The sequence below is a fragment of the Rhipicephalus microplus genome, unplaced genomic scaffold (assembly GCF_043290135.1).
Source record: "Rhipicephalus microplus isolate Deutch F79 unplaced genomic scaffold, USDA_Rmic scaffold_66, whole genome shotgun sequence".
Classification (NCBI taxonomy): domain Eukaryota; kingdom Metazoa; phylum Arthropoda; class Arachnida; order Ixodida; family Ixodidae; genus Rhipicephalus; species Rhipicephalus microplus.
This window is the reverse complement of record NW_027464639.1, coordinates 1,440,924-1,460,997: the sequence shown is the minus strand read 5'-3', so window position 1 is coordinate 1,460,997 and position 20,074 is coordinate 1,440,924. Positions and strand designations below refer to the sequence as shown.

General features: G+C 48.6%; 2 protein-coding genes across 11 annotated transcripts in view; one reads left to right on the top strand and one right to left on the bottom strand.

The window, feature by feature from the left end:
- Positions 1-20,074, top strand: part of LOC142790041 (uncharacterized) — a 467,642-nt gene that overhangs the window by 141,131 nt on the left and 306,437 nt on the right. The gene's annotated exons all lie outside the window — the stretch shown is intronic.
- Positions 18,092-20,074, bottom strand: part of LOC142790043 (uncharacterized) — a 111,216-nt gene continuing 109,233 nt past the window's right edge. Inside the window, exon 3 of the mRNA XM_075885075.1 lies at positions 18,092-19,968. Within this exon, the coding sequence (XP_075741190.1) occupies positions 19,027-19,968 (942 nt within the window). The 3' untranslated portion in view covers positions 18,092-19,026. The remainder of the gene's footprint in view (positions 19,969-20,074) is intronic.

The following is a 20,074-nucleotide window of genomic DNA, read 5'->3' as shown; positions in this document are numbered from 1 at the left end:
GATGTAGCAGCGACTGCAGAAATCCGTTGAGTGTGTTGATATTGCTGTAACAATAATAAAGTTATTGCACAATTCACCTTAGTGTTAAAAAAAATGAAGCATTCGACAAATGTTGCTTATTATGTGCTGTGAAATAGGGCGACATATGCTCTGACTGTTCTCTCTGACTGCTCAAGAAGGCCATTGTGGCTCCTCAAAGCTTGCTACAAAAGGCACATTTGCCTGCTCCTAGGACTACTCCCAAACCTATGTACACTGTTCTACCCTTGAGAGGGACAAAGAAGCCTTTTCTATTTACAATAAGTTTTGTTTAAGAACTAAACACTTCATATGCATCCATAGTTATATAACACACTGTTTAATGAACCGTGATGAAGTTTCACTGTTTATTATTTTTTTCTTTTTGGTAAAGCCATCTCAGTGACACACACTACATTTTTTTTAAGCCTTCTTTCCGTAGTCGATTTACTTTTGCTTGCTCTGCTCAGGGTTCGCACAGCCCCTTGAAATTCTTCAATATCATTGATATTGACAATATTAGTTCCAGGTCCCTTGAAACTTGTTGAATGCCCTGAACTCCTTGTAATTCTTGGAAATGCTGTGTAACAACCTCTAGCTCATTTCAAACGCCCCTTTTGCTCAAGAATGACAATGAAAGCAAGCTGTGTTGACAAAACGGTGTTCATGAAATATCACAGACTAGACAAAGTCTATCTATCGGAAATTAAATATAATCCAAGTCATATCGCTTGGTCGTGCCATGGTTTCTAAATTGGCTATAGTCTGCCATCTTTGTGCACTCTCGAGCTAGGCCATGTCCACAGCTATAAAGGTAGTGCTGCCATCCATTGTAGCGAGTGCCGTAGAAGTTGTGCAGGTGGAATCAGTGGCGCATCTTGCCTAAATTTTTTAATATTGTGCTCCTACATGGAAGACTCATTTCTGCTCTGTTTTTTTTTTGGGGGGGGGGGGGGGGGTAGGGGGAGCAATCTCATTCATAATCGGGGGAAAAAGAGGAGACTCGTTGAAGATTGTCCATTGACTGGCATGGCCTCATAGCACAGCGCTTGACGATGGCAGGCATCGCTCCCTGTGCCATCACGACACCTGCACTGGGCACACTAGGGAGTGGTATTTTGTCTGTCAGGCTTGTGTGTGCAATTTCACCCAGTACACAGTACATTTTCTTTAAAAAAAATTTCAGGCGGAAAGTTCTGGTTCCAGCTTGCGTGGCTTCATCGTACGGTATATCACAACTTAGTGCGATCGGAATCAAGTTATCTTTATCCAACCAAGATCACGATACAGTCGAATGTGGATTATACGTCCCCCGGTTTTGCGGCGACCGGCGCTTTACGACGGTCGTCGGTTTAGTTCGACAATATTCCCCATAGAAATAAAGTATTCAAAAGCCCAGTTTCATGCGAACTTCAAATCTTACAACCCTCAGATTTCATCCGAAAGGAAAAAAAACACCTTCACTTGAATCAAACATTGACTCTGATATTCACGAGTGCAAAATATGAACTTGTATTCTCCTAGGTTCATGATTGGAAAAGTAGCGAGTGAGAGAGGATGTCTTGTTAGGATGGAAAATTTACTCTCCTTGAAGTTCATGCTACATGAGCCCCGATCACATGGGTACGTATCTGGGGTCTTTACCTGGTTGAGGTCCAGCGACTCAGAGTAGCTTCAGCCAGCCAAAAAGCTGATATTTTCACGTTTTGGGTTCGTAGGAACTTTGCCTACTCAACATACAACTGATATCTTGTCTTTTTCACACTCACAGTCTCAGGCTTGTACTCGCATAAGAATGTGACATAGCTGTTATGATGCAAAATTACTTTCGCTCGACGTCAACGTTCATAAAAGGGAGAAAGCACTAGTAGTACCTCACAGGGCAACAAATTACAACGCACATAGCACAAGTCGCGCACTAAGGCATTCTAGACAAGCTTGTGGTCTGTCACCATTGCGTGATAGTGATTACATTGTGTCTCACTCTTCTTATGGGCAGGCAATTCGGGCAGGCGATTTTCGGACTGTTTATCATATTGTTACGTGATTTCGTCTGACTGAAAGAGGGCATAGTGGGGCATACCCAAGTAAGGTGCCTCAGACTTCGAGTGAAGAAGTGGAAGTTGTCGGTGAGCTGCGTTGTGGCTGCGGACTGACAACTGTTATTTTCCACGTAACATTTTGGTGGAGGTGCTGGGTACTCTTCTGACAACGGAGCTACGCAGTGGACGCCTGAAGTCTGCTACCATGGCTCTGGGTGAGGATACGGCTTCGCCACCTACCTCAGCAACGACAGCAACCCGGTACGTCGCCCTAACGCAACCCCGTGATCCCGGTACCTTTACTGGAGAGGACAACGCGAATGTGGACAAGTGGCTTAGCATGTACGAGCGCATCAGCAAGCAATATGGCTGGGACCCAACCGTTATGCTTGCGAATGTCATTTTCTATCTTGACAAGACCCCTCGCACATAGTTTGAGACCCACGAGCACGAAATCACAAGCTGGGAAATGTTTAAACAACAGCTCCGCAACCTTTTTGGCAACCCGTTTGGTCAACAGCTTGATGCCCGAAAGCAATTGGCTGTACGTACACAGACGTCCACTGAGCCCTACTTGACTTATATTCAAGACGTCTTAGCGTTGTGTCAAAGGGCCGATCCCAACATGACTGAGGCCGACAAGATTTCGCACGTTTTAATAGGAATCGCCGACGATGCGTTCAGCCTGCTTGTATTTACCAACGTAACGACCATCGACGCCGTGATCAAAGAGTGCCGCCGTCTCGAGCAGGCGAAGAGTCGACGCATTTTGCAGCAGTTTCAGCGCCTACCCAACACCGCGGCAACGTCATCTTGTGAAGCCACTCCTTGTCATCCGTCTACAACCGAAGACGTGACGCGCATCGTCCGACGTGAACTCGAGGCCGCTTACCCGGCTGCCATCAAACCGACGTTGCCCGACGCCTCAACGCCAGCTGTCGCCTTGATCCAGGCTGTTGTCCGCCAGGAATTCGCTAACTTTGGTATCCTGTCCACTGCATCCACACTGGATAATACTGGTCCCTCGATAGCTTCTGTGGACATGAGACGTCGCCGTCCGTACTCTATTCGAACCAGGAACCCGTCTGAATGGCGAACAGCTGATAAGTCAATCTGCTTCCGCTTTGGTCGCGCAGGACACATCGCTCGTTACTGCCGCAGCCAACGGCCATCTATGTCTTCTCGCTCGTACCCCGCTTACAGTAACTCATTCCGTCCACCAAACCACCGTTATCCGGCCCGCACTCAGTCTAGAGCATTTACTTCCCCTGAGGACTACGGCCACCCTGCCCTGTCGTCGCCACCGTCTCAAAGCCGCCCTTCTCGTTCAAACACGCGTCGCCGCTCTCCCTCGCCATCGTTCAACCGCCGCATGTCCCCGGAAAACTACCGTAATTACTCGAATCTAACGCGCACCTTTTTTCCGGTTAAGCGAGTTCATAAATCGCATGCGCGTTAGAATCGAGTACGAACAAAAAAATTACGGCCAATCTATTGCCATCGGCAAATCTAAAATGGCCGCCCCCTACGTGCGTCGGCATGGCGCGTCGTCCATTTCTGCCTATGTGTTTCTCATGTGCGGCACTTCGTACGTGTGCTGAGGAGTTCGTCATCTAGTAGTGCATTAGCATCGACGGCGTGGAATGGCCGACTCCAAGAACTCGAGTGCACCATGATGCCGCTTTTAAAAGAAAAGTCATCGCGTGTGCAGAAACGGACTGAAATCGGGCCGCATCGCGGTCGTTCGTGCGTGCGGGACCGGCGGAAACAAAAGCAGAAGATTTTCGACAGCAAAGCTTTACGCAAAGGCTTCAGTGGACCACAGCAGGGTCGGTTTCCGCAAATTAAAGAGCTGCTCGGCGAGTATGTGCTTTAGCAGCGAGCAGCACAGCGGCCCGTGACGGCAGAACTGCTCCAAGTGCGGGCTATACAATTAGTCTTAGAAAAATGTCTAATGCGGAGCCAGTTTTAAGCGAGCAGGTGCTGGCTAACTAACTTTATGAAGAGGAAAGGCTTTTGCCTCCGGAGGGGAACATGCATATGCGAAAAGTTTTGCGGAGGAGTACGATGAAAAGCTTCACAGTTTTCAGAGGTTCGTCCTAAACTTGCGGCGCAACAACGACTACCTGCATGGGCAAATCGGGAATGCCGATCAGACGCCTCTTTACTTCGACATGCCTGGCACCACAACCGTCGAGAAGAAGGGGGCGAAGCAAGTTCGCGTGCTGACATCGGTCCACGGTAAAACTGAAGTGACGGCAATGCTCTGTTACACGTCAGATGGGCACAAGCTTCGCCCATACCTCATATTTAAATGGAAGACGCTCCCGAAAGGAGTCGTTTTTTCGAGTGGTGTGATCATGCGGGCCAGCGAGAAAAAATGGGTGCGAGTTGCAATCGATGTCTTACGTTTTTTTTTTTTTTTCCGCGGTGGAAATTGGGTGCGCGTTACAATTGAGGGTGCGGTAGAATTGAGTAAATACAGTAGGCTGCGCAGCTTCTGGAGGTGAAGCTGCCCTGTCGACCTTACCCAAAAATCCTCTGTTGCCCTTACGTTTGAACCCGAACACCCTAGAAGTATATGTTGATGGCACACCTGTTGAAGCTTTGATAGATACGGGCGCTCACGTCTGTATTATGAGTTCGCGTTTTCGTCGTCGCATGAAGAAGGTCCTCAAGCCCCCCTTGACCAGTGTCGTCCAAGTTGCAGATGGTGCAAAAGTCCCTGTCGTCGGTATGTGCACAGCTCAACTTACCGTAGCCGGTCATCAAGTGGTCGTCCTTTTTACCGTGCTTGAAACATGTCCCCACGACCTCATACTAGGCCTCGATTTTCTTGCCGCCAACTCTGCTCTGATTGATTGCTCCGCTGGTGTGCTCCGCCTTGAACTGCCACAAATCAGTGCCGCCCCGTACCAACCTACGTGCCGATTACAATGCAGCGATTTTGTTCGCCTGCCCTCCAAAACTGTGATGTACGTCGATTTTCTGTGCTCACCAGCTGTGCCCGACGGTGACTATTACGCTCCGCCTCTCACCGACGTACTCCTTGCGCACAATGTTGCAGTGCCCTATTCGGTGCTCAGCATCACAGATAACAAAACTTGTCTACCTCTTGCCAATTTCGGCTACATGAATCATGTGCTTCCACAAGGCATTTCTGTGGCCCACCTGTGCCCGTTGCTCGATTCACAAATTGAAGTGCTTGCCCTAGACACACTTGTTTCACCGCAGCGCACATCACTCGCAACACATTTGGGCAGCCGTCAAATTGTAGACATGATCGCCACTGATCTTCCGCCTCTGCAAGTTGAAGCCCTACAACATCTTCTCGAGGCCTACCAGTATATTTTCGATTTTGCTGACCGACCTCTTGGGCAGATGTCCTTTGTCCAGCATCGCATGCACACAGGTGATGCCAACCCTGTTCACCGCCGTCCCTACAGCGTGTCTGCTTTTGAGCGGAGCATAATTCAGAAGGAGGTGAACAAGATGCTAGCGAAGGACATTATTGAACCATCCTCCAGTCCCTGGGCATCCCCGGTGGTATTAGTTAAAAAGGACGGATCGTGGCGATTTTGTGTGGACTATCGCCACCTTAACAACATCACCAAGAAAGACGCATACCCTCTGCCCTACATTGATGACGCCCTTGATTGCCTCTATGGTGCCGCCTACTTTTCTTCCATCGATCTTCGTTCTGGTTATTGGCAGATTGCCGTAGACCCCATGGACCGAGAGAAGACGGCTTTTGTAACACCCAATGGCCTCTACCAATTCAAAGTCATGCCTTTCGGCTTATGTAATGCCCCCGCCACCTTTGAACGAATGATGGACTCCCTGTTCCATGGATTCAAGTGGTCTACGTGTCTTTGTTATCTGGATGACGTGATTGTGTTTGCTCCCACTTTTGAAGCGCACCTTGAGAGACTGTCGAAAATTCTTGATGTATTCCGTCTTGCCGGCCTTCAGCTGAATTCATCCAAGTGCCGGTTTGGTCGCCGTCGCATTACATTACTTGGACATATTGTTGACGCTTACGGCGTACAGCCTTACCCAGAAAAAGTTCGAGCTGTGAAGGACTTTCCTGTGCAGAAAACCGCTAAAGATGTCCGCAGCTTTGTGGGGCTCTGCTCCTATTTTCGGCGGTTCATCAAGAACTTCGCAGAAATCGCTCGGCCCCTAACAGATTTACTCGAACCAGATGAGACGTTTACCTGGGGTCCCTCGCAAGCAGCAGCATTTTCCGACCTGACCACTTTGCTCACTTCTTCTCCTGTGCTGGCTCACTTCGACCCTACGGCACCGACCGAAGTGCGCACCGATGCCAGCGGTTACGGAATAGGCGCTGTGTTGGCTCAGCGACAACGTGGGCAGCGTCGCGTGATAGCTTATGCCAGCAGGCTGCTGTCCACCTCGGAGCGTAATTATTCCATCACAGAGCGCGAAAGCCTAGCGCTGGTGTGGGCAGTCGCGAAATTTCGCCCTTACTTATACGGCCGACCATTTATAGTTCTTACCGGCCACCACTCTCTCTGCTGGCTCGCCTCCCTCAAAGATCCCACAGGTCGTCTCGCCCGCTGGGCACTCCGCCTCCAGGAGTATTCTTACACCGTAGTGTACAAATCAGGAAAACTGTACAAAGATGTGGATTGTCTGTCACGCTACCCTGTGGCCGACTGCGATCCTACGAGCACTGATTCTGTGGGCTGCGTCCTTTCCATTTCCCAGCTGCTTCATCTCGGGGACGAGCAGCGTCGCGATCCGGATATCAGCCGCCTAATACAACAGCTGGAATCTTCACCGCAAGACGCTTCTGTTCGCATGTTTACCTTAAAGGACGACACCTTATATCGGCGTAATTTATCGCCCAGTGGTCACGACCTACTTCTGGTCATACCAAAGCACCTGCGTTCCACAGTCCTACGCGGGCTCCATGACGCGCCAACCGCGGGTCACCTTGGTGTCTCTCGCACATATGACCGTGTGCGCCGCCGCTTCTACTGGCCTGGCCTTTCACGCTCTGTACGTCGCTATGTCAACGCTTGTGAAATTTCCCAGCGTTGCAAAAAGCCGCCGGGACTACCTTTCGGATATCTTCAGCCCATCGACATCCCATTGGAGCCATTCTTCCGTGTTGGTTTGGACCTTCTCGGTCCCTTCCCAACATCCGCCTCCGGAAGCAACCCGTTATGCAGTTACGCGAGCCATGCCAACAAGCTGCGCTACAGACGTCGCTGATTTTCTACTACGCGATCTCATTTTAGTGCATGGAGCCCTTCGTCAACTGCTGACAGACCGAGGCCGTACGTTCCTTTCGAAAGTGGTTGACGATATCCTGCGTTCCTGCTCTACCCAACATAAGCTCACGACATCGTACCACCCCCAGACAAACGGGCTTACAGAACGTTTAAACCGCACCCTGACAGACATGCTATTGAAGTACGTCTCGGCCGACCATCGTGATTGGGACCTTGCACTACCCTACATGACGTTCGCATACAATTCCTCCCGGCATGACACTGCCAGGTACTCGCCATTTTACCTTCTGTTTGGACGCGAACCAACATTGCCTTTGGATACCTTCCTGCCAGCCACTGCGCAGTCTACTTCTGAATATGCACGCGACGCTATTACCCGAGCTGACCACGCTCGTCAGCTTGCCCGCAGCAGATTAATGGCATCCCAAGACTCGCAGAAGCATCGTTACGATGAGCGGCATCGCGACGAACACTTTCCAACAGGTTCCCTCGTTCTTCTTTGGTCCCCTACGCGACATGCAGGCCTTTCAGAAAAACTTCTCTCTCGTTTCACGGGCCCATACCGCGTGCTTAGACGAGTGACCGACACTACATATGAAATTGTCCCTGATAATCCATCAACCTCGTCCGCTCTGCTGTCAAGGGACATCGTCCACGTATCAAGGCTCAAGCGTTACCACACTACTTCTGCTGTGGCCCCGTAAACTCGCCGGGTCTGCGCTTTTGCCGCCGATGGTCGTGTTACGTGATTTCGTCTGACTGAAAGAGGGCATAGTGGGGCATACCCAAGTAAGGTGCCTCAGACTGAGAGTGAAGAACTGGAAGTTGTTGGTGAGCTGCGTTGTGGCTGCGGACTGACAACTGTTATTTTCCACGTAACAATATATACGCGTCGAATTCTATTTTTTGTTTTTTGTAAGGTTGAGAATAAGGACTCCTTTTTATCTCCTTGAACTAAGCAATGCTGGCATTAGCTGCCACCTGGCAAGAATAATTTAATTCCTAGGCCGGCACACATTTTGTGCTGGCCTAGGAAGACTGTCACACCTGTCCCGTTTATTAGGGAGGCGATCGCCGGGCTAATTCTAAGAGCCGAAGTATCGGCCCCCCGAACCGCACCACGAAAGCGTGGACAATTTAAGAGTGGTCCTTTTTGGTGCGCCAGCGGACGCCGGCTGTGGCCCAAAGAACAAGTCAGAGCCGAGAGTTGATAAACAAACAAATTATATTCTCAATAATGGCAGATCGAAAATAATACACAAAAATGCACACTCCACAATAGTTACATACAATACGTCACCAATCAAACAACGTACTACACGGTACAATCAGCCACACTCAAAACAACGGACACAGACAACAATACGCACTACAATGCAGTCGCATGCATTGAACAACCAAGACACTTAAGGACTAAAGAGATAGAAAACCTATTCAGTCCAAAGTCCTTGGAACAAAAGTCTGAATGATACTCTTCCGAGAATCACTCACTCAAAGTCCAGCGTTGTTGTCGTTCCGCAGCTCTCGAAGTTTCTCTTCCAGGAAACCTCCCGTCTTCAATTGGCCACTCCTCAAACTTCAACTTCTTCGCCGGAAAACCGTCGGCTTCACACACGCAGCTGTTGCCACGGGTCTTCGCTCGATAGCGGTAAACACACGCTCTTGCCTGTAGCCCGAGCCTTCACCCCTCAGGTGGAACTCCTCTTCATCTCCTGCTCTGTCACTACGGACAGCACCTTCGCCGACTCCACGGCGGAATCCCTACGCGCTCCGGCGCTAACTTTCCGTCTTCTCCTGCTTTCTCGTCTCGGCCGCTCGATTAAATACTTTCCGCGCCACCTTCCAGAATGTTCTCATTTCGTCGGCGCGATGCGCAGCGAAGGCTGGGGAGAGGCACGAGACGGTTCGACTGCCCTCTCCGGAGAATGATTCACTCGGTCTGACCCCGCCTCCTTCGTTCTAGAAAAATCGCGACCTTGCTGGGCCGCCGATGTGGGGTGAGGAGGATCGTCTGCGAAGCCGTGCTTCTGCGGGGAGAGCGCGCGCCCGGGAGCCCTGGATGTTTGCTTTCTTTTTTTTTTTCTTTTTACCTCGCGGCGTTTCTGCAGCCCGTTGTCGCAAGGATTTGGCGGCGCGCTCTTTTTTTAGCGCTCGTTCTGTGACACTGCCCCCCACTTTAAGAATATTATCTCATAATATTCAAACCCACACAAACGAGCGCGAACAGTCACCACACATTCTCACAGAGTGTAACACAATCCGTCGCTCGTGACACGTCACATTCACAATATATCACTCAATACGATCGGACATTGTAATTCAATTACACAACACGGGAAAACACAACCACAAGCACATGAGTACAACACTCCACCACACATTCCCAATAATACAAATGTACAAAGTTCTCTCATTACAACAATGGTCCAATACTATACATCACATCACAGCACAACACTTCGACACTTGTGACACAGGATACCACAACATTAACACAACATATGGCACTCAACACTGCCAACCACATTGTGCTTTGACCTCAGCACTTATCCTGCGTACTTCGAGCAGCGCTTGCGCCCCCTTTTGCGGTGCTCGCTCGATCTCTTCTTGTGCTTCCACGTTCTTTTTCGGCGAGCCCTTTCCAACGACGATATCTGAGGCGTTGTCTCGGCCATCGTTGTCTCTTCCGACACCGTTAACGCGTCATTACATTTGACGGGTCCTGTCTGTTTATTTACCCGCTTGATCATGCCTCTACATTTTTCCCGGCTGGCCAACTCCGTCTCCTTTACACTGTCGGTCGGCTGAGGTCGTGCCGACGTAAGTCTGGTTGCTCGGCCCGTGAACTTATTCGACACGATTGTCTTCTCCTTCGCTGTCTCTTGCGCCGCAGCTTCACCTTGGGCTCTAGTGAGATCCGTCACGGGATGCTCCTCCACTGTATCTCGCGGCCGCTGTGTTGGCGAGGGCTCTAGCTTCGGGTCTTCTCCCAAACATTCTGGATCACTTGGCCCTCGCGCCCCGTCGATGTTTCCGATGACAAGGTCATACAGGGGGGTCGTCATGCATAAAGCAGTAACCTTCCCGCTGAAGTACGGGGTTTCAACCTCAATTTCTGCTTCGGGAAGCATCCGAACCGTACGGTCAATTAGGCAAACCGGTTTCGTTCTGCCTGTCAACTCACTTTCCCGTATCAAATTTCTCCGCACGATAACAGTGGAACTGCCGGTATCTCTTAACACCATAATCTTTTTGCCCGCAACTTTTCCAGGCAGCGTTGGCATTCGCTTCGTAACACCGGTTGACAGTTTTGACATTACAGCACCAACAATAGGAATTTTCTCCCCATTTTTCAATTCTACGAATCCGTCGGTGACGGCATTATTATCGGATTTCGGTGCTGCTTGCACACAGGATACCTGGCGAGTTTGACTCGCTCCGTTTCGACATGCATCTGCTTTGTGCCCAGTCTGACCACACTTAAAACATTTCACTACCGTAGGGCTCGTAAAGATCGTCCGACAGTTTTTCGCGCGATGACCCATTCGGTTACACAGAAAACATCGCTGAATGCTCTCTGGTGCACGCTTCTTTTCTTCGGGAGCCAATTTCTTCGAATCATCGGGACACTCCTTCTTGACCTTGGCCAAATTAGTGCCACCCTGCGCTTCCAAGAATTGATCAGCCAATTCAAGCATGTCTACAAGTGAGTCAGCCTTCCTCTCGTTTAAGTACAATGACAGGCTTGGGTGGCAACTAGTAAGAAATTGTTCTCTAATTAGGAGCTCTCGAAGTTCATCGTACTCCTGTGCTGTCCCTGAAAGTTCAATCCATCTGTCGAAATAATGACAAAGTCGGGCGGCATACTGCGTAGCTGTCTCACCATCAGCTGGCTTTCCTGTCCGAAATCTGTCCTGGAATCCTTCCACAGTGAATCTAAATCGCTTCAGCAAAGCAGCTTTCACCTTTGCATAGTTGGCTGCATCGGTCGGCGTCAGCCTACCGTACACACTGAGCGCTTCACCACTCAAGCAAGTACTCAAAGCAGTTGCCCATTGATGTTCCGGCCAATTCTGGCTCTTCGCAATCGTCTCAAATCGGTGAAGGTACGCGTCAAGGTCGTCCTTCCTTTCATCAAACGCTACGAGCAGCTTGCTTGGGTTCAAGCGGAAGCCGTGATCTTCCCGTTCGCTGCTTTCAACTCTAGCTTGGACGGGAGTTTCGCTTCGCTGTTGCAAACGGAGCCGCTCGAGTTCCATCTCGTGCTGCCGCTGCCGTTCCCTTTCAGCCATCTCCGCTTCTCTTTCTTCTCTCGCCCTTTCGGCTGCCAACTTTTCTCTCTCCAGCTCCAACTTCAATTGCTGCTCTCTTTCTTCCTTCAGCTGTCGCTCTTTTGCCTCTCTTTCTTCTTTCAGCTGTCGCTCCTTTGCTTCTCTTTCTTCTCTCGCCCTTTGGGCGGCCAGCCTTTCTCTCTCCAACTCAGCTGCCTTTTCTTCCTTGGCCCTCTCTGCCGCCAACCTCTCTCTCTCCACCTCAGCTTCTTTTTCCGCTTTGGCTCTTTCGACCGCCAACCTCTCTTTTTCTAGCTCGGCTGCTTTTTCTTCTTTGGCTCTCTCTTTTTCTTCTTTTTCCTTCTGGGTGACCCACTTCCGTAGTTCGGCGCCAGAAAGACCCATCTTTTCACCAAGAGCAACTAACTTTTCGAGATCCATTGTGTCTCGCAACTCGCAACTAAAACCTTGCCGCGTGCAAAAAGTATCTGCCTAAATCAGTCTATCGGAACACTCCCCTGCACTCGTTAACGAGAACACTGAACAACACACAAAATCGTTCCGATAGCACTATCAACAACTCGAGGCTCTTTCTCACTACTTTGGACACACTGTGCACCAAAAGGTCCTGTTTCGCGGACGCCAGATTAATTGTCACACCTGTCCCGTTTATTAGGGAGGCGATCGCCGGGCTAATTCTAAGAGCCGAAGTATCGGCCCCCCGAACCGCACCACGAAAGCGTGGACAATTTAAGAGTGGTCCTTATTGGTGCGCCAGCGGACGCCGGCTGTGGTCCAAAGAACAAGTCAGAGCCGAGAGTTGATAAACAAACAAAATTATATTCTCAATAATGGCAGATCGTAAACAATACACAAAAATGCACACTCCACAATAGTTGCATACAATATGTCACCAATCAAACCAATCAATCACGTACTACACAATACAATCAACCACACTCAAAACAACGGACACAGACAACAATACGCACTACAATGCAGTCGCATGCATTGGACAACCAAGACACTTAAGGACTAAAGAGATAGAAAACCTATTCAGTCCAAAGTCCTTGGAACACAAGTCTGAATGATACTCTTCCGAGAATCACTCACTCAAAGTCCAGCGTTGTTGTCGTTCCGCAGCTCTCGAAGTTTCTCTTCCAGGAAACCTCCCGTCTTCAATTGGCCACTCCTCAAACTTCAACTTCTTCGCCGGAAAACCGTCGGCTTCACACACGCAGCTGTTGCCACGGGTCTTCGCTCAATAGCGGTAAACACACGCTCTTGCCTGTAGCCCGAGCCTTCACCCCTCAGGTGGAACTCCTCTTCATCTCCTGCTCTGTCACTACAAACAGCACCTTCGCCGACTCCACGGCGGAATCCCTACGCGCTCCGGCGCTAACTTTCCGTCTTCTCCTGCTTTCTCGTCTCGGCCGCTCAATTAAATACTTTCCGCGCCACCTTCCAGAACGTTCTCATTTCGTCGGCGCGATGCGCAGCGAAGGCTGGGGAGAGGCACGAGACGGTTCGACTGCCCTCTCCGGAGAATGATTCACTCGGTCTGACCCCGCCTCCTTCGTTCTAGAAAAATCGCGGCCTTGCTGGGCCGCCGATGTGGGGTGAGGAGGATCGTCTGCGAAGCCGTGCTTCTGCGGGGAGAGCGCACGCCCGGGAGCCCTGGATGTTTGCTTTCTTTTTTTTTTCTTTTTACCTCGCGGCGTTTCTGCCGCCCGTTGTCGCAAGGATTTGGCGGCGCGCTCTTTTTTTAGCGCTCGTTCTGTGACAAAGACACCCGCAAAACTGTCGCTTCCCTCCCCCTCTCTCCTCTCACAAGGCCAACGCAGGCAGTGTCTGCTAGTAAAAAATCAACCGCTTGCCCTGCAAAACCGTTCGCTGGCCACCCTGTATGTCTAGGCACTGGATCGTGCATTTGGAATTCACTCAAGCAAGGGAGTCTTTACTTGGCTTTCGCTTGACTTGATGCTTTTCTTGACTCGAGTAGATGTGATGGAAGCAACATTACCTTCACTCAGTAGTGGGGCAAACCCAACATCAGCGTCATACCACTCTCCTTCATTCAATGAATAAGAACAATAAAGGTGTAATAACGGTTAAACATTCACAAACTATACCCAATTGCGCAATGTTCACGCGATACCCCCTCCACTTTGTAACGCATTTACTGGAGTTCCCCCCGTAGGAAAATGCGGGCGGGTTTCTTTTTCGATTACATGACGCCTGGGTTATATGACTGTTTTACTTGGTCCCGTGAAAGTTGTATAATCATGGTTCCACTGTATTTTAGAAGATGTTTGGCATCGCAACAACAGGGTAATTTGCCTTGAAGAGCCATCAGAAAGGCACAAAGCTCCGATACAAAACCTTAGCAGGTGAGGTCATCTCATCTGTCGAAAGTTTTATGCAAGTGGCAAACCTGACCTTCGAGGTGACTTGTCATCATGAAATCACAGCAACTTCCTCTCGAACTGCGACACTTGATGGAGACTACAGAAAGAATGACTCCGGGGTCGAAGCAGAAAAATAGTGGATGATGAAAATTACATGGTCACAGCTGTTGCTCTAGTGCATTCATTTTGAATTTATTTAAAATGATGTTTTCAGATGGTGAAATTTTGCGGAGTTTCACTTGTTCTTAGAATAAATGCTTTTTTATCGTGTGCAACGGTCTGGTTCATTTTTAAGGGGGGACCAAGGTTCTTAGGGCTCTCTTTTATTTTTGAACCAAGTGTGACAGAAGTTGGCATGCCTACTTAGCTTGTTCTCCGGATTTTAAAAATGTAGTTATTTTTTCTGTAGCTTTATTAGTTGAATAAATAATCAAGATAACAATTTATATTCTTACCAGAATAGAAAAATAACCACCTGTCAAAAATTTATAAATAACATAGGGATTGACAGTAGAAAGCATAAGACATGCAACATAAGAAGCACTTTTTTGAATGGGTCATTATTTCCTACTTTACAGTACACTAAACTTCACAGCCCTGAATGTGGCCATTGCATGGGCATACAAAAGACTAGTTTGAAAAATTTGCATCGAGAGAAATCAAAATCTGCTTCCTATGTTGTGTGCTCCAAACATATAGCTTCATGCTGCAAAATAAAATATTCTGCTATCTGTAATATTTTAGGATATATTGCAGTAATTTTCATGCAGGGTGTACAAAATCGCCATTTTGAGAAAATAAAGAAAACAAACAATTCTAACATTTTTAACTGTAAAAATGTATGCACCTATAATTACACAGCCATTGACATATAAATGAATGCTAGAAAGCCTAAGGAGTGCAATGCTGCAAGCTGATCAAAAATTGAACAAGTACTTCTCGAATTACAGCACAGTAAAGTTCATTGCATGCAACCAAATACAGAAACTTTTTTATAATAAAATAAAAAACGTAGCTGCCCCTTAAATATAGGCTCCCAGCAATGTTTTTTTTTTGTGCACATTTAGCTACATTGTGCAAAAACAATTACAGCTCTAGCTGTCCTAGGTCCACTTTTACCGAACAAGCAAAAGAAAGTGGTCAAAATCTGTGCTTCGAGAATAATGCTGTTAAAACTTAATTTTGCTGTTTTGAAGAAAAAAAATCATGGCACACATACTTTTAGTCAGTTAATATGCACCGCGGGAATGTAATAGGACTGGTTGTTTGTACGAGCGTGTCGTTTCTTCTAGTCCTGTAGCAAGTTGTGGCCGTGTGCTTGTCTGCCGCGAGGCCGCTTATCAGTTCGGTGACTGTACTGTACAGTACGGTGACTCAGTACGGTACTGTACAGTACGGTGTATCAGTACGGTGACTGTACAGTTCGGTGACTGTACTGGCTGGCTCTTTCATTTTTTGCCCTCGTGGTAATGGCACATGCAGCTTCCGTAGCGCGGTGCCAAGTCTCTTGGCCACATGATTAGTGCAGTCTTCTTTTTCTATATTGACAGCACCATAGACTTTTGACCCTGCAACTGCACTATATGCTTTGCTGTCACCGTCAATCAAGAATGTCATGAAATGCAGTGGAGTGTCATAAGTCAATGTTCTCTGCAAAATGTGCATCGCAGCCTCCGTTTCCATGGCATGGGAGGAACAGTCTGCATTGTTTTCACAGACTGGGCCTTGGAATGCCTGCCACACTTCCTCGTCTGGGCCCATATCCTTGTGCCTACTGCATGTCAGGCAGTAATTTGATATGACCTGGAAGTCTAAGCAGAGGGCAGTATCTAAGGAAATAACTGCGCCAATCCCGTTGTGGCTTTTGTGGCCCCTCTTCTGCGAAGTGCCGTCAAACATAACAGCCACATCAGTTTCGCCTGCTACTTCTTTCGTCAACTCTCTGGATCGGCGCAAGTTTTCACTCACAGCTGCCATGGCAGCGGTGTGCACCTTCTTTGCTATCGAAAAAAATCCTCGGTGGTGCATTGGCTTTGGGAGTCCAATAATGGAGCAAAATCTCGACAATTGCTCATGCCAAATGCCGACATTGCGTGCAGCCACCACCGCCCTCACATTTACAGCGAAACTATCTTGGGAGTTCCCACTGTCGTACCGTTGGCTCACTGGGCTGCTGCCGTCCGCCGTAAGATGCAGTGACGTATAGGAGCACGAAAGAACAGTCACTGAGCATTAGCTGTTTTCGCAATGAAGTTTGAGGAGCGACGAAAGTCCCTGGCGCTTTTCTGCCGGCTCTCGAACGGAAAGTTTTTGAATACCGCAAGCAGGGCATGCCCCACCTGCCACAAGTGCCGTCAGCAAGAGGGTGTCGCACAAAACTGTCGTTGCACAAACCTCATCGCGCTGTCTTTCGTCTTTTTCGAAGAAGCCGAGCTTCTTTTTCGAAGCACTGACGAAAGAAAGCGCATCGTCAATCCCTTCATCGCAGCCACTGTCGCTCGTGCACTCGTCGATGCCGCCGTCAGGCCTAGCACACGTAGGCGCGTTCTTGTTCGTCGCCATCGTTCGGGGCGCTTTACGTCGCCTTCCCTTGAACTTGTGCTTCGTTCGAAACTTCTGCGGTCTCACGTTGCACTTTTTCGGGCTTGCCATCGCAGAAATATGCATAGACGCGCAGAAAACAGATGGACCAAATGCCGATGGCCGCCACCAACACAGCTGACAATGACTCGGTAGCCAATTGCGATGCGGCTTAGGGTGCCGTGTGTTTCAAACCGCTCAAACCACGTGATAAAAAGGCCTCGTAGTTTTTTTTTTTGCACACGTACGAAACTGGCGGTCGTCGGAGCTGTATGAAGAAGGCCGGACGCAACTTTCCCAACCGATCGCGATGGCGGGCGGCACTGCGACGGGGAGCAGCGCGCAGTCAAAGATGGCCAATATCGGCGCAAATTCACGAAATTTCGAGCCACCGCGATGCCATCATACACATTTTTTTGCATTTTGCGGTTCGAATTTAGTTTTGAAATTTTCACAGATGAAAGAAGGTTTGAAGATTACAATGCAATAAAAATCAGAAATACGAGAAATTTTGCTAAAAACGCAATTTTTCGACTCGCATCTCCCCTTAAGAGTAGATGACGTGTTCCATGATCTTGGAGCATATGTTGGTGAGGGAAATGGGACGGTAGTTTGCAGGGGATGACCGGTCACCTTTTTTGAAGATTGGAATGACCTTCCCTGTCCTCCAATCATCTGGCACTGTACCTGTGTCAAGTGAGTGCCGAAAGATAATACAAAGAATCGCACTGCACGCATATTTTGTACTTTTTAGTGCTTAAGCGTTGATTCCATCAATACCGCAAGATGAACACTTCAGGGAGTCAATGACCTTGACAATGCCCTCTGCCCTGAATTCAATACCCTCCATTGGAGAAAAATTGAAATATGGAAAGTGTGGTAATGCATCTGTACTCGTTTTTGTGAACACTGAACAAAACGCTAGATTCAGTGCGTCGGGAACTTCGGAATCGGTAATGGGTGTCCCCATGTTATCACATAGTGAAATAGTACTTTTAATATCAGGCTTAATCGCTTTCCAAAAACAGCGCGGGTTAGACTGCAGCATATTTGGTATGGTAGTCGAATAGTAGTCACGCTTGGCGCGTGCTTTTACTGCGTTGTATTCTTTAACGTCCTTATTATGCTTTTGCCAGGCCGAGGATGAACCAGTTCGTTTAGCATTTCAAAATAATCGCTTTTTTATTACTTAGGTCTTTCAAAGACTTGTTAAACCAGGGGGAACGGGCTTATTCATTTATAGCGATAGTTGGGATGTAAAGATTCATTAAACGCAGCATTTTGGCTTTGAATAGTATCCAAATGCTCTCGGTTGAATGCTGCCGATATGTAAGGGCAAGTTTCTCGTGAAAAACGGAAAGTTCACGGTTGATGCTGGAATAATCGGCTTTGTCGTATAGCGTGAGTACTTTTTTAGATTTCTTGCTTTTTAAGATGTTGCAAGGAAATGTTGCATGAATGACGTTGTGGTCAGGAAAACCATGGATATACATAAGAAGGGGGGGGGGGGGGGCACATTATCGGGGTGTGACGTGAAAAGGAGGTCCAAGACTGTTGATGAGTGTTGGGTTACTCGGGTAGGTTTATTGACCAGCTGTGAGAGGCGAAAAAGCAAACTTATGTTTACAAATTCTGCAGCCATGTTATTTTGTGCAAGACATGACGCAACATTACTCCAATCTATTGAAGAAAAATTGAAATCACCGAATAATAAGACGGGAGTGTTGGGATACGTTGTTGTTAGTTCTAACAATGCTTCCTGAAAAGACGAAAGAAAGGAGCTATCGGCACATGGTGAACGGTGGCAACAGCCGATTAACATGTGCGGTGAAGGGGCATGGCAGCACGTCCAAACCATTTCCAGAGAATTTTTAACATTTACAGCAGAGCACTTAAGCAAGCGATGTGTGGCAATCGCCACACCGCCCCCACGGTTATCATCAAAGTGGTTCTTGCGAAAGATATCAAAATCTGGCAGATCAGGAAGAATCTCGGAATCAAGTATGTTAGAGGTTAGCCACGTTTCCGTCAACAGAATGACGTTGCTAGAAGAAGAGATCAAGGTGCATAACGGATCGCGTTTTGGCATCAAGCTGCAAATGTTAGTGTGAAGCAGTGAGAGATCATGCTTAACACTCTGATTCGGTCTTCGTGGCTTTTGTGCCCGTTGCTAGGCCTGAGGTTCGACAACCAACTGCTTAGCCTGATCAAAAACATACGTTTTTCTGCCACAGATAAGCTTGTCATAACGGAGCTTAAACGGGGAGTGCTGTGCTTTTCCAAATTCGATAAGGCGCCTTCTGGCTACACGAATTTCCGGGGCAAAGTCTTCACTGATGCCGTAATCTGAGCCTTTCAGTTTACTGCTAGACGAAAGGAGTGCTTCTTTATCCTTGAAGTGGGCAAATTTTACTATTATCGGTCGCCATTTCCCTTCACGATAAGCTCAGAGTCTATGGGCACGTTCTATGTCACGACTTCGAATAGTCATGCCCAGGCTTTTGTGACAGAGATCAGTAACCAGTTCTTCACTAACACGCCACGCCTCGTTTCGCACATCACTGAACCTGTAAAAGATCAGGTTGCGCCTTCGGGATGTGCTTTCCATGTGGCTAATCCGGTCAGACAGCCTAGTTACCTGAGCAGCGCTGTTAGTGGCAACACTTTCAATGATTTCAAATTGAGACTGAACATTTGAAAGTGATAGTAAGTCGGATTCTATTTTGGTCAATCGCGAGCTCAGGTCATTGAACGTTTTTTCATGTTCATCAAGGGTTGATCTGATTGAACCTAACTGCTCAAGCATGGCCGACTGCCCAGATTGCAACGTCTTCAGTATATCAAGCATGTCACTAGACACCACACAGTGTTCATTCCTAGGTCCAGGATTAGTCTCAATATCACCTGCTAATAACAATTTCAACAGCATTTTGGCACAATCGAGAACTACAGAGATGGAGCGCCGTGGGCTCAGCAGAACAAGTAATGATCGGCATCCAGTTCGCTTAGCGTAAAGGCAGTGGTAATTCGTTACCTGCGTAGTGAAGTCAAGCGGGTTAGGATGACCCATCGCCGGTGTGCCGCCGAGCCCACTAGGCACAGTGAGCGTCTGCCCAGGGTTTATATTGGTGCTCCAAGGAACGGTGGCGCTGTCGGAAGATAGCGTGCCCGAAATCCAAGATGCCAGCTGATGACCACGAGGCAACCGTAGTGAGAGCGTTTGGCGGTGATGCGCGCATTCCGGTGCACAGTACAGGCCGGGCTGGCGCACCCCGTCATGGCGAGGTGACGCGTTCACAGGCAGGGGGTCAGCGCCGCATGGTAGTGGAGACCGAGTAGGCTTGTCGAAGTTCTGCAGTAGCATCAGGATCCAGGGCAGCACGAAGAACTGCGTAGCGAAGAAGTCAAGCGGGTTAGGATGACCCATCTCCGGTGTGCCGCCGAGCCCACCAGCTCGGCGGCACACCGGCGAACTGTGTACTTGATGGGAAGCT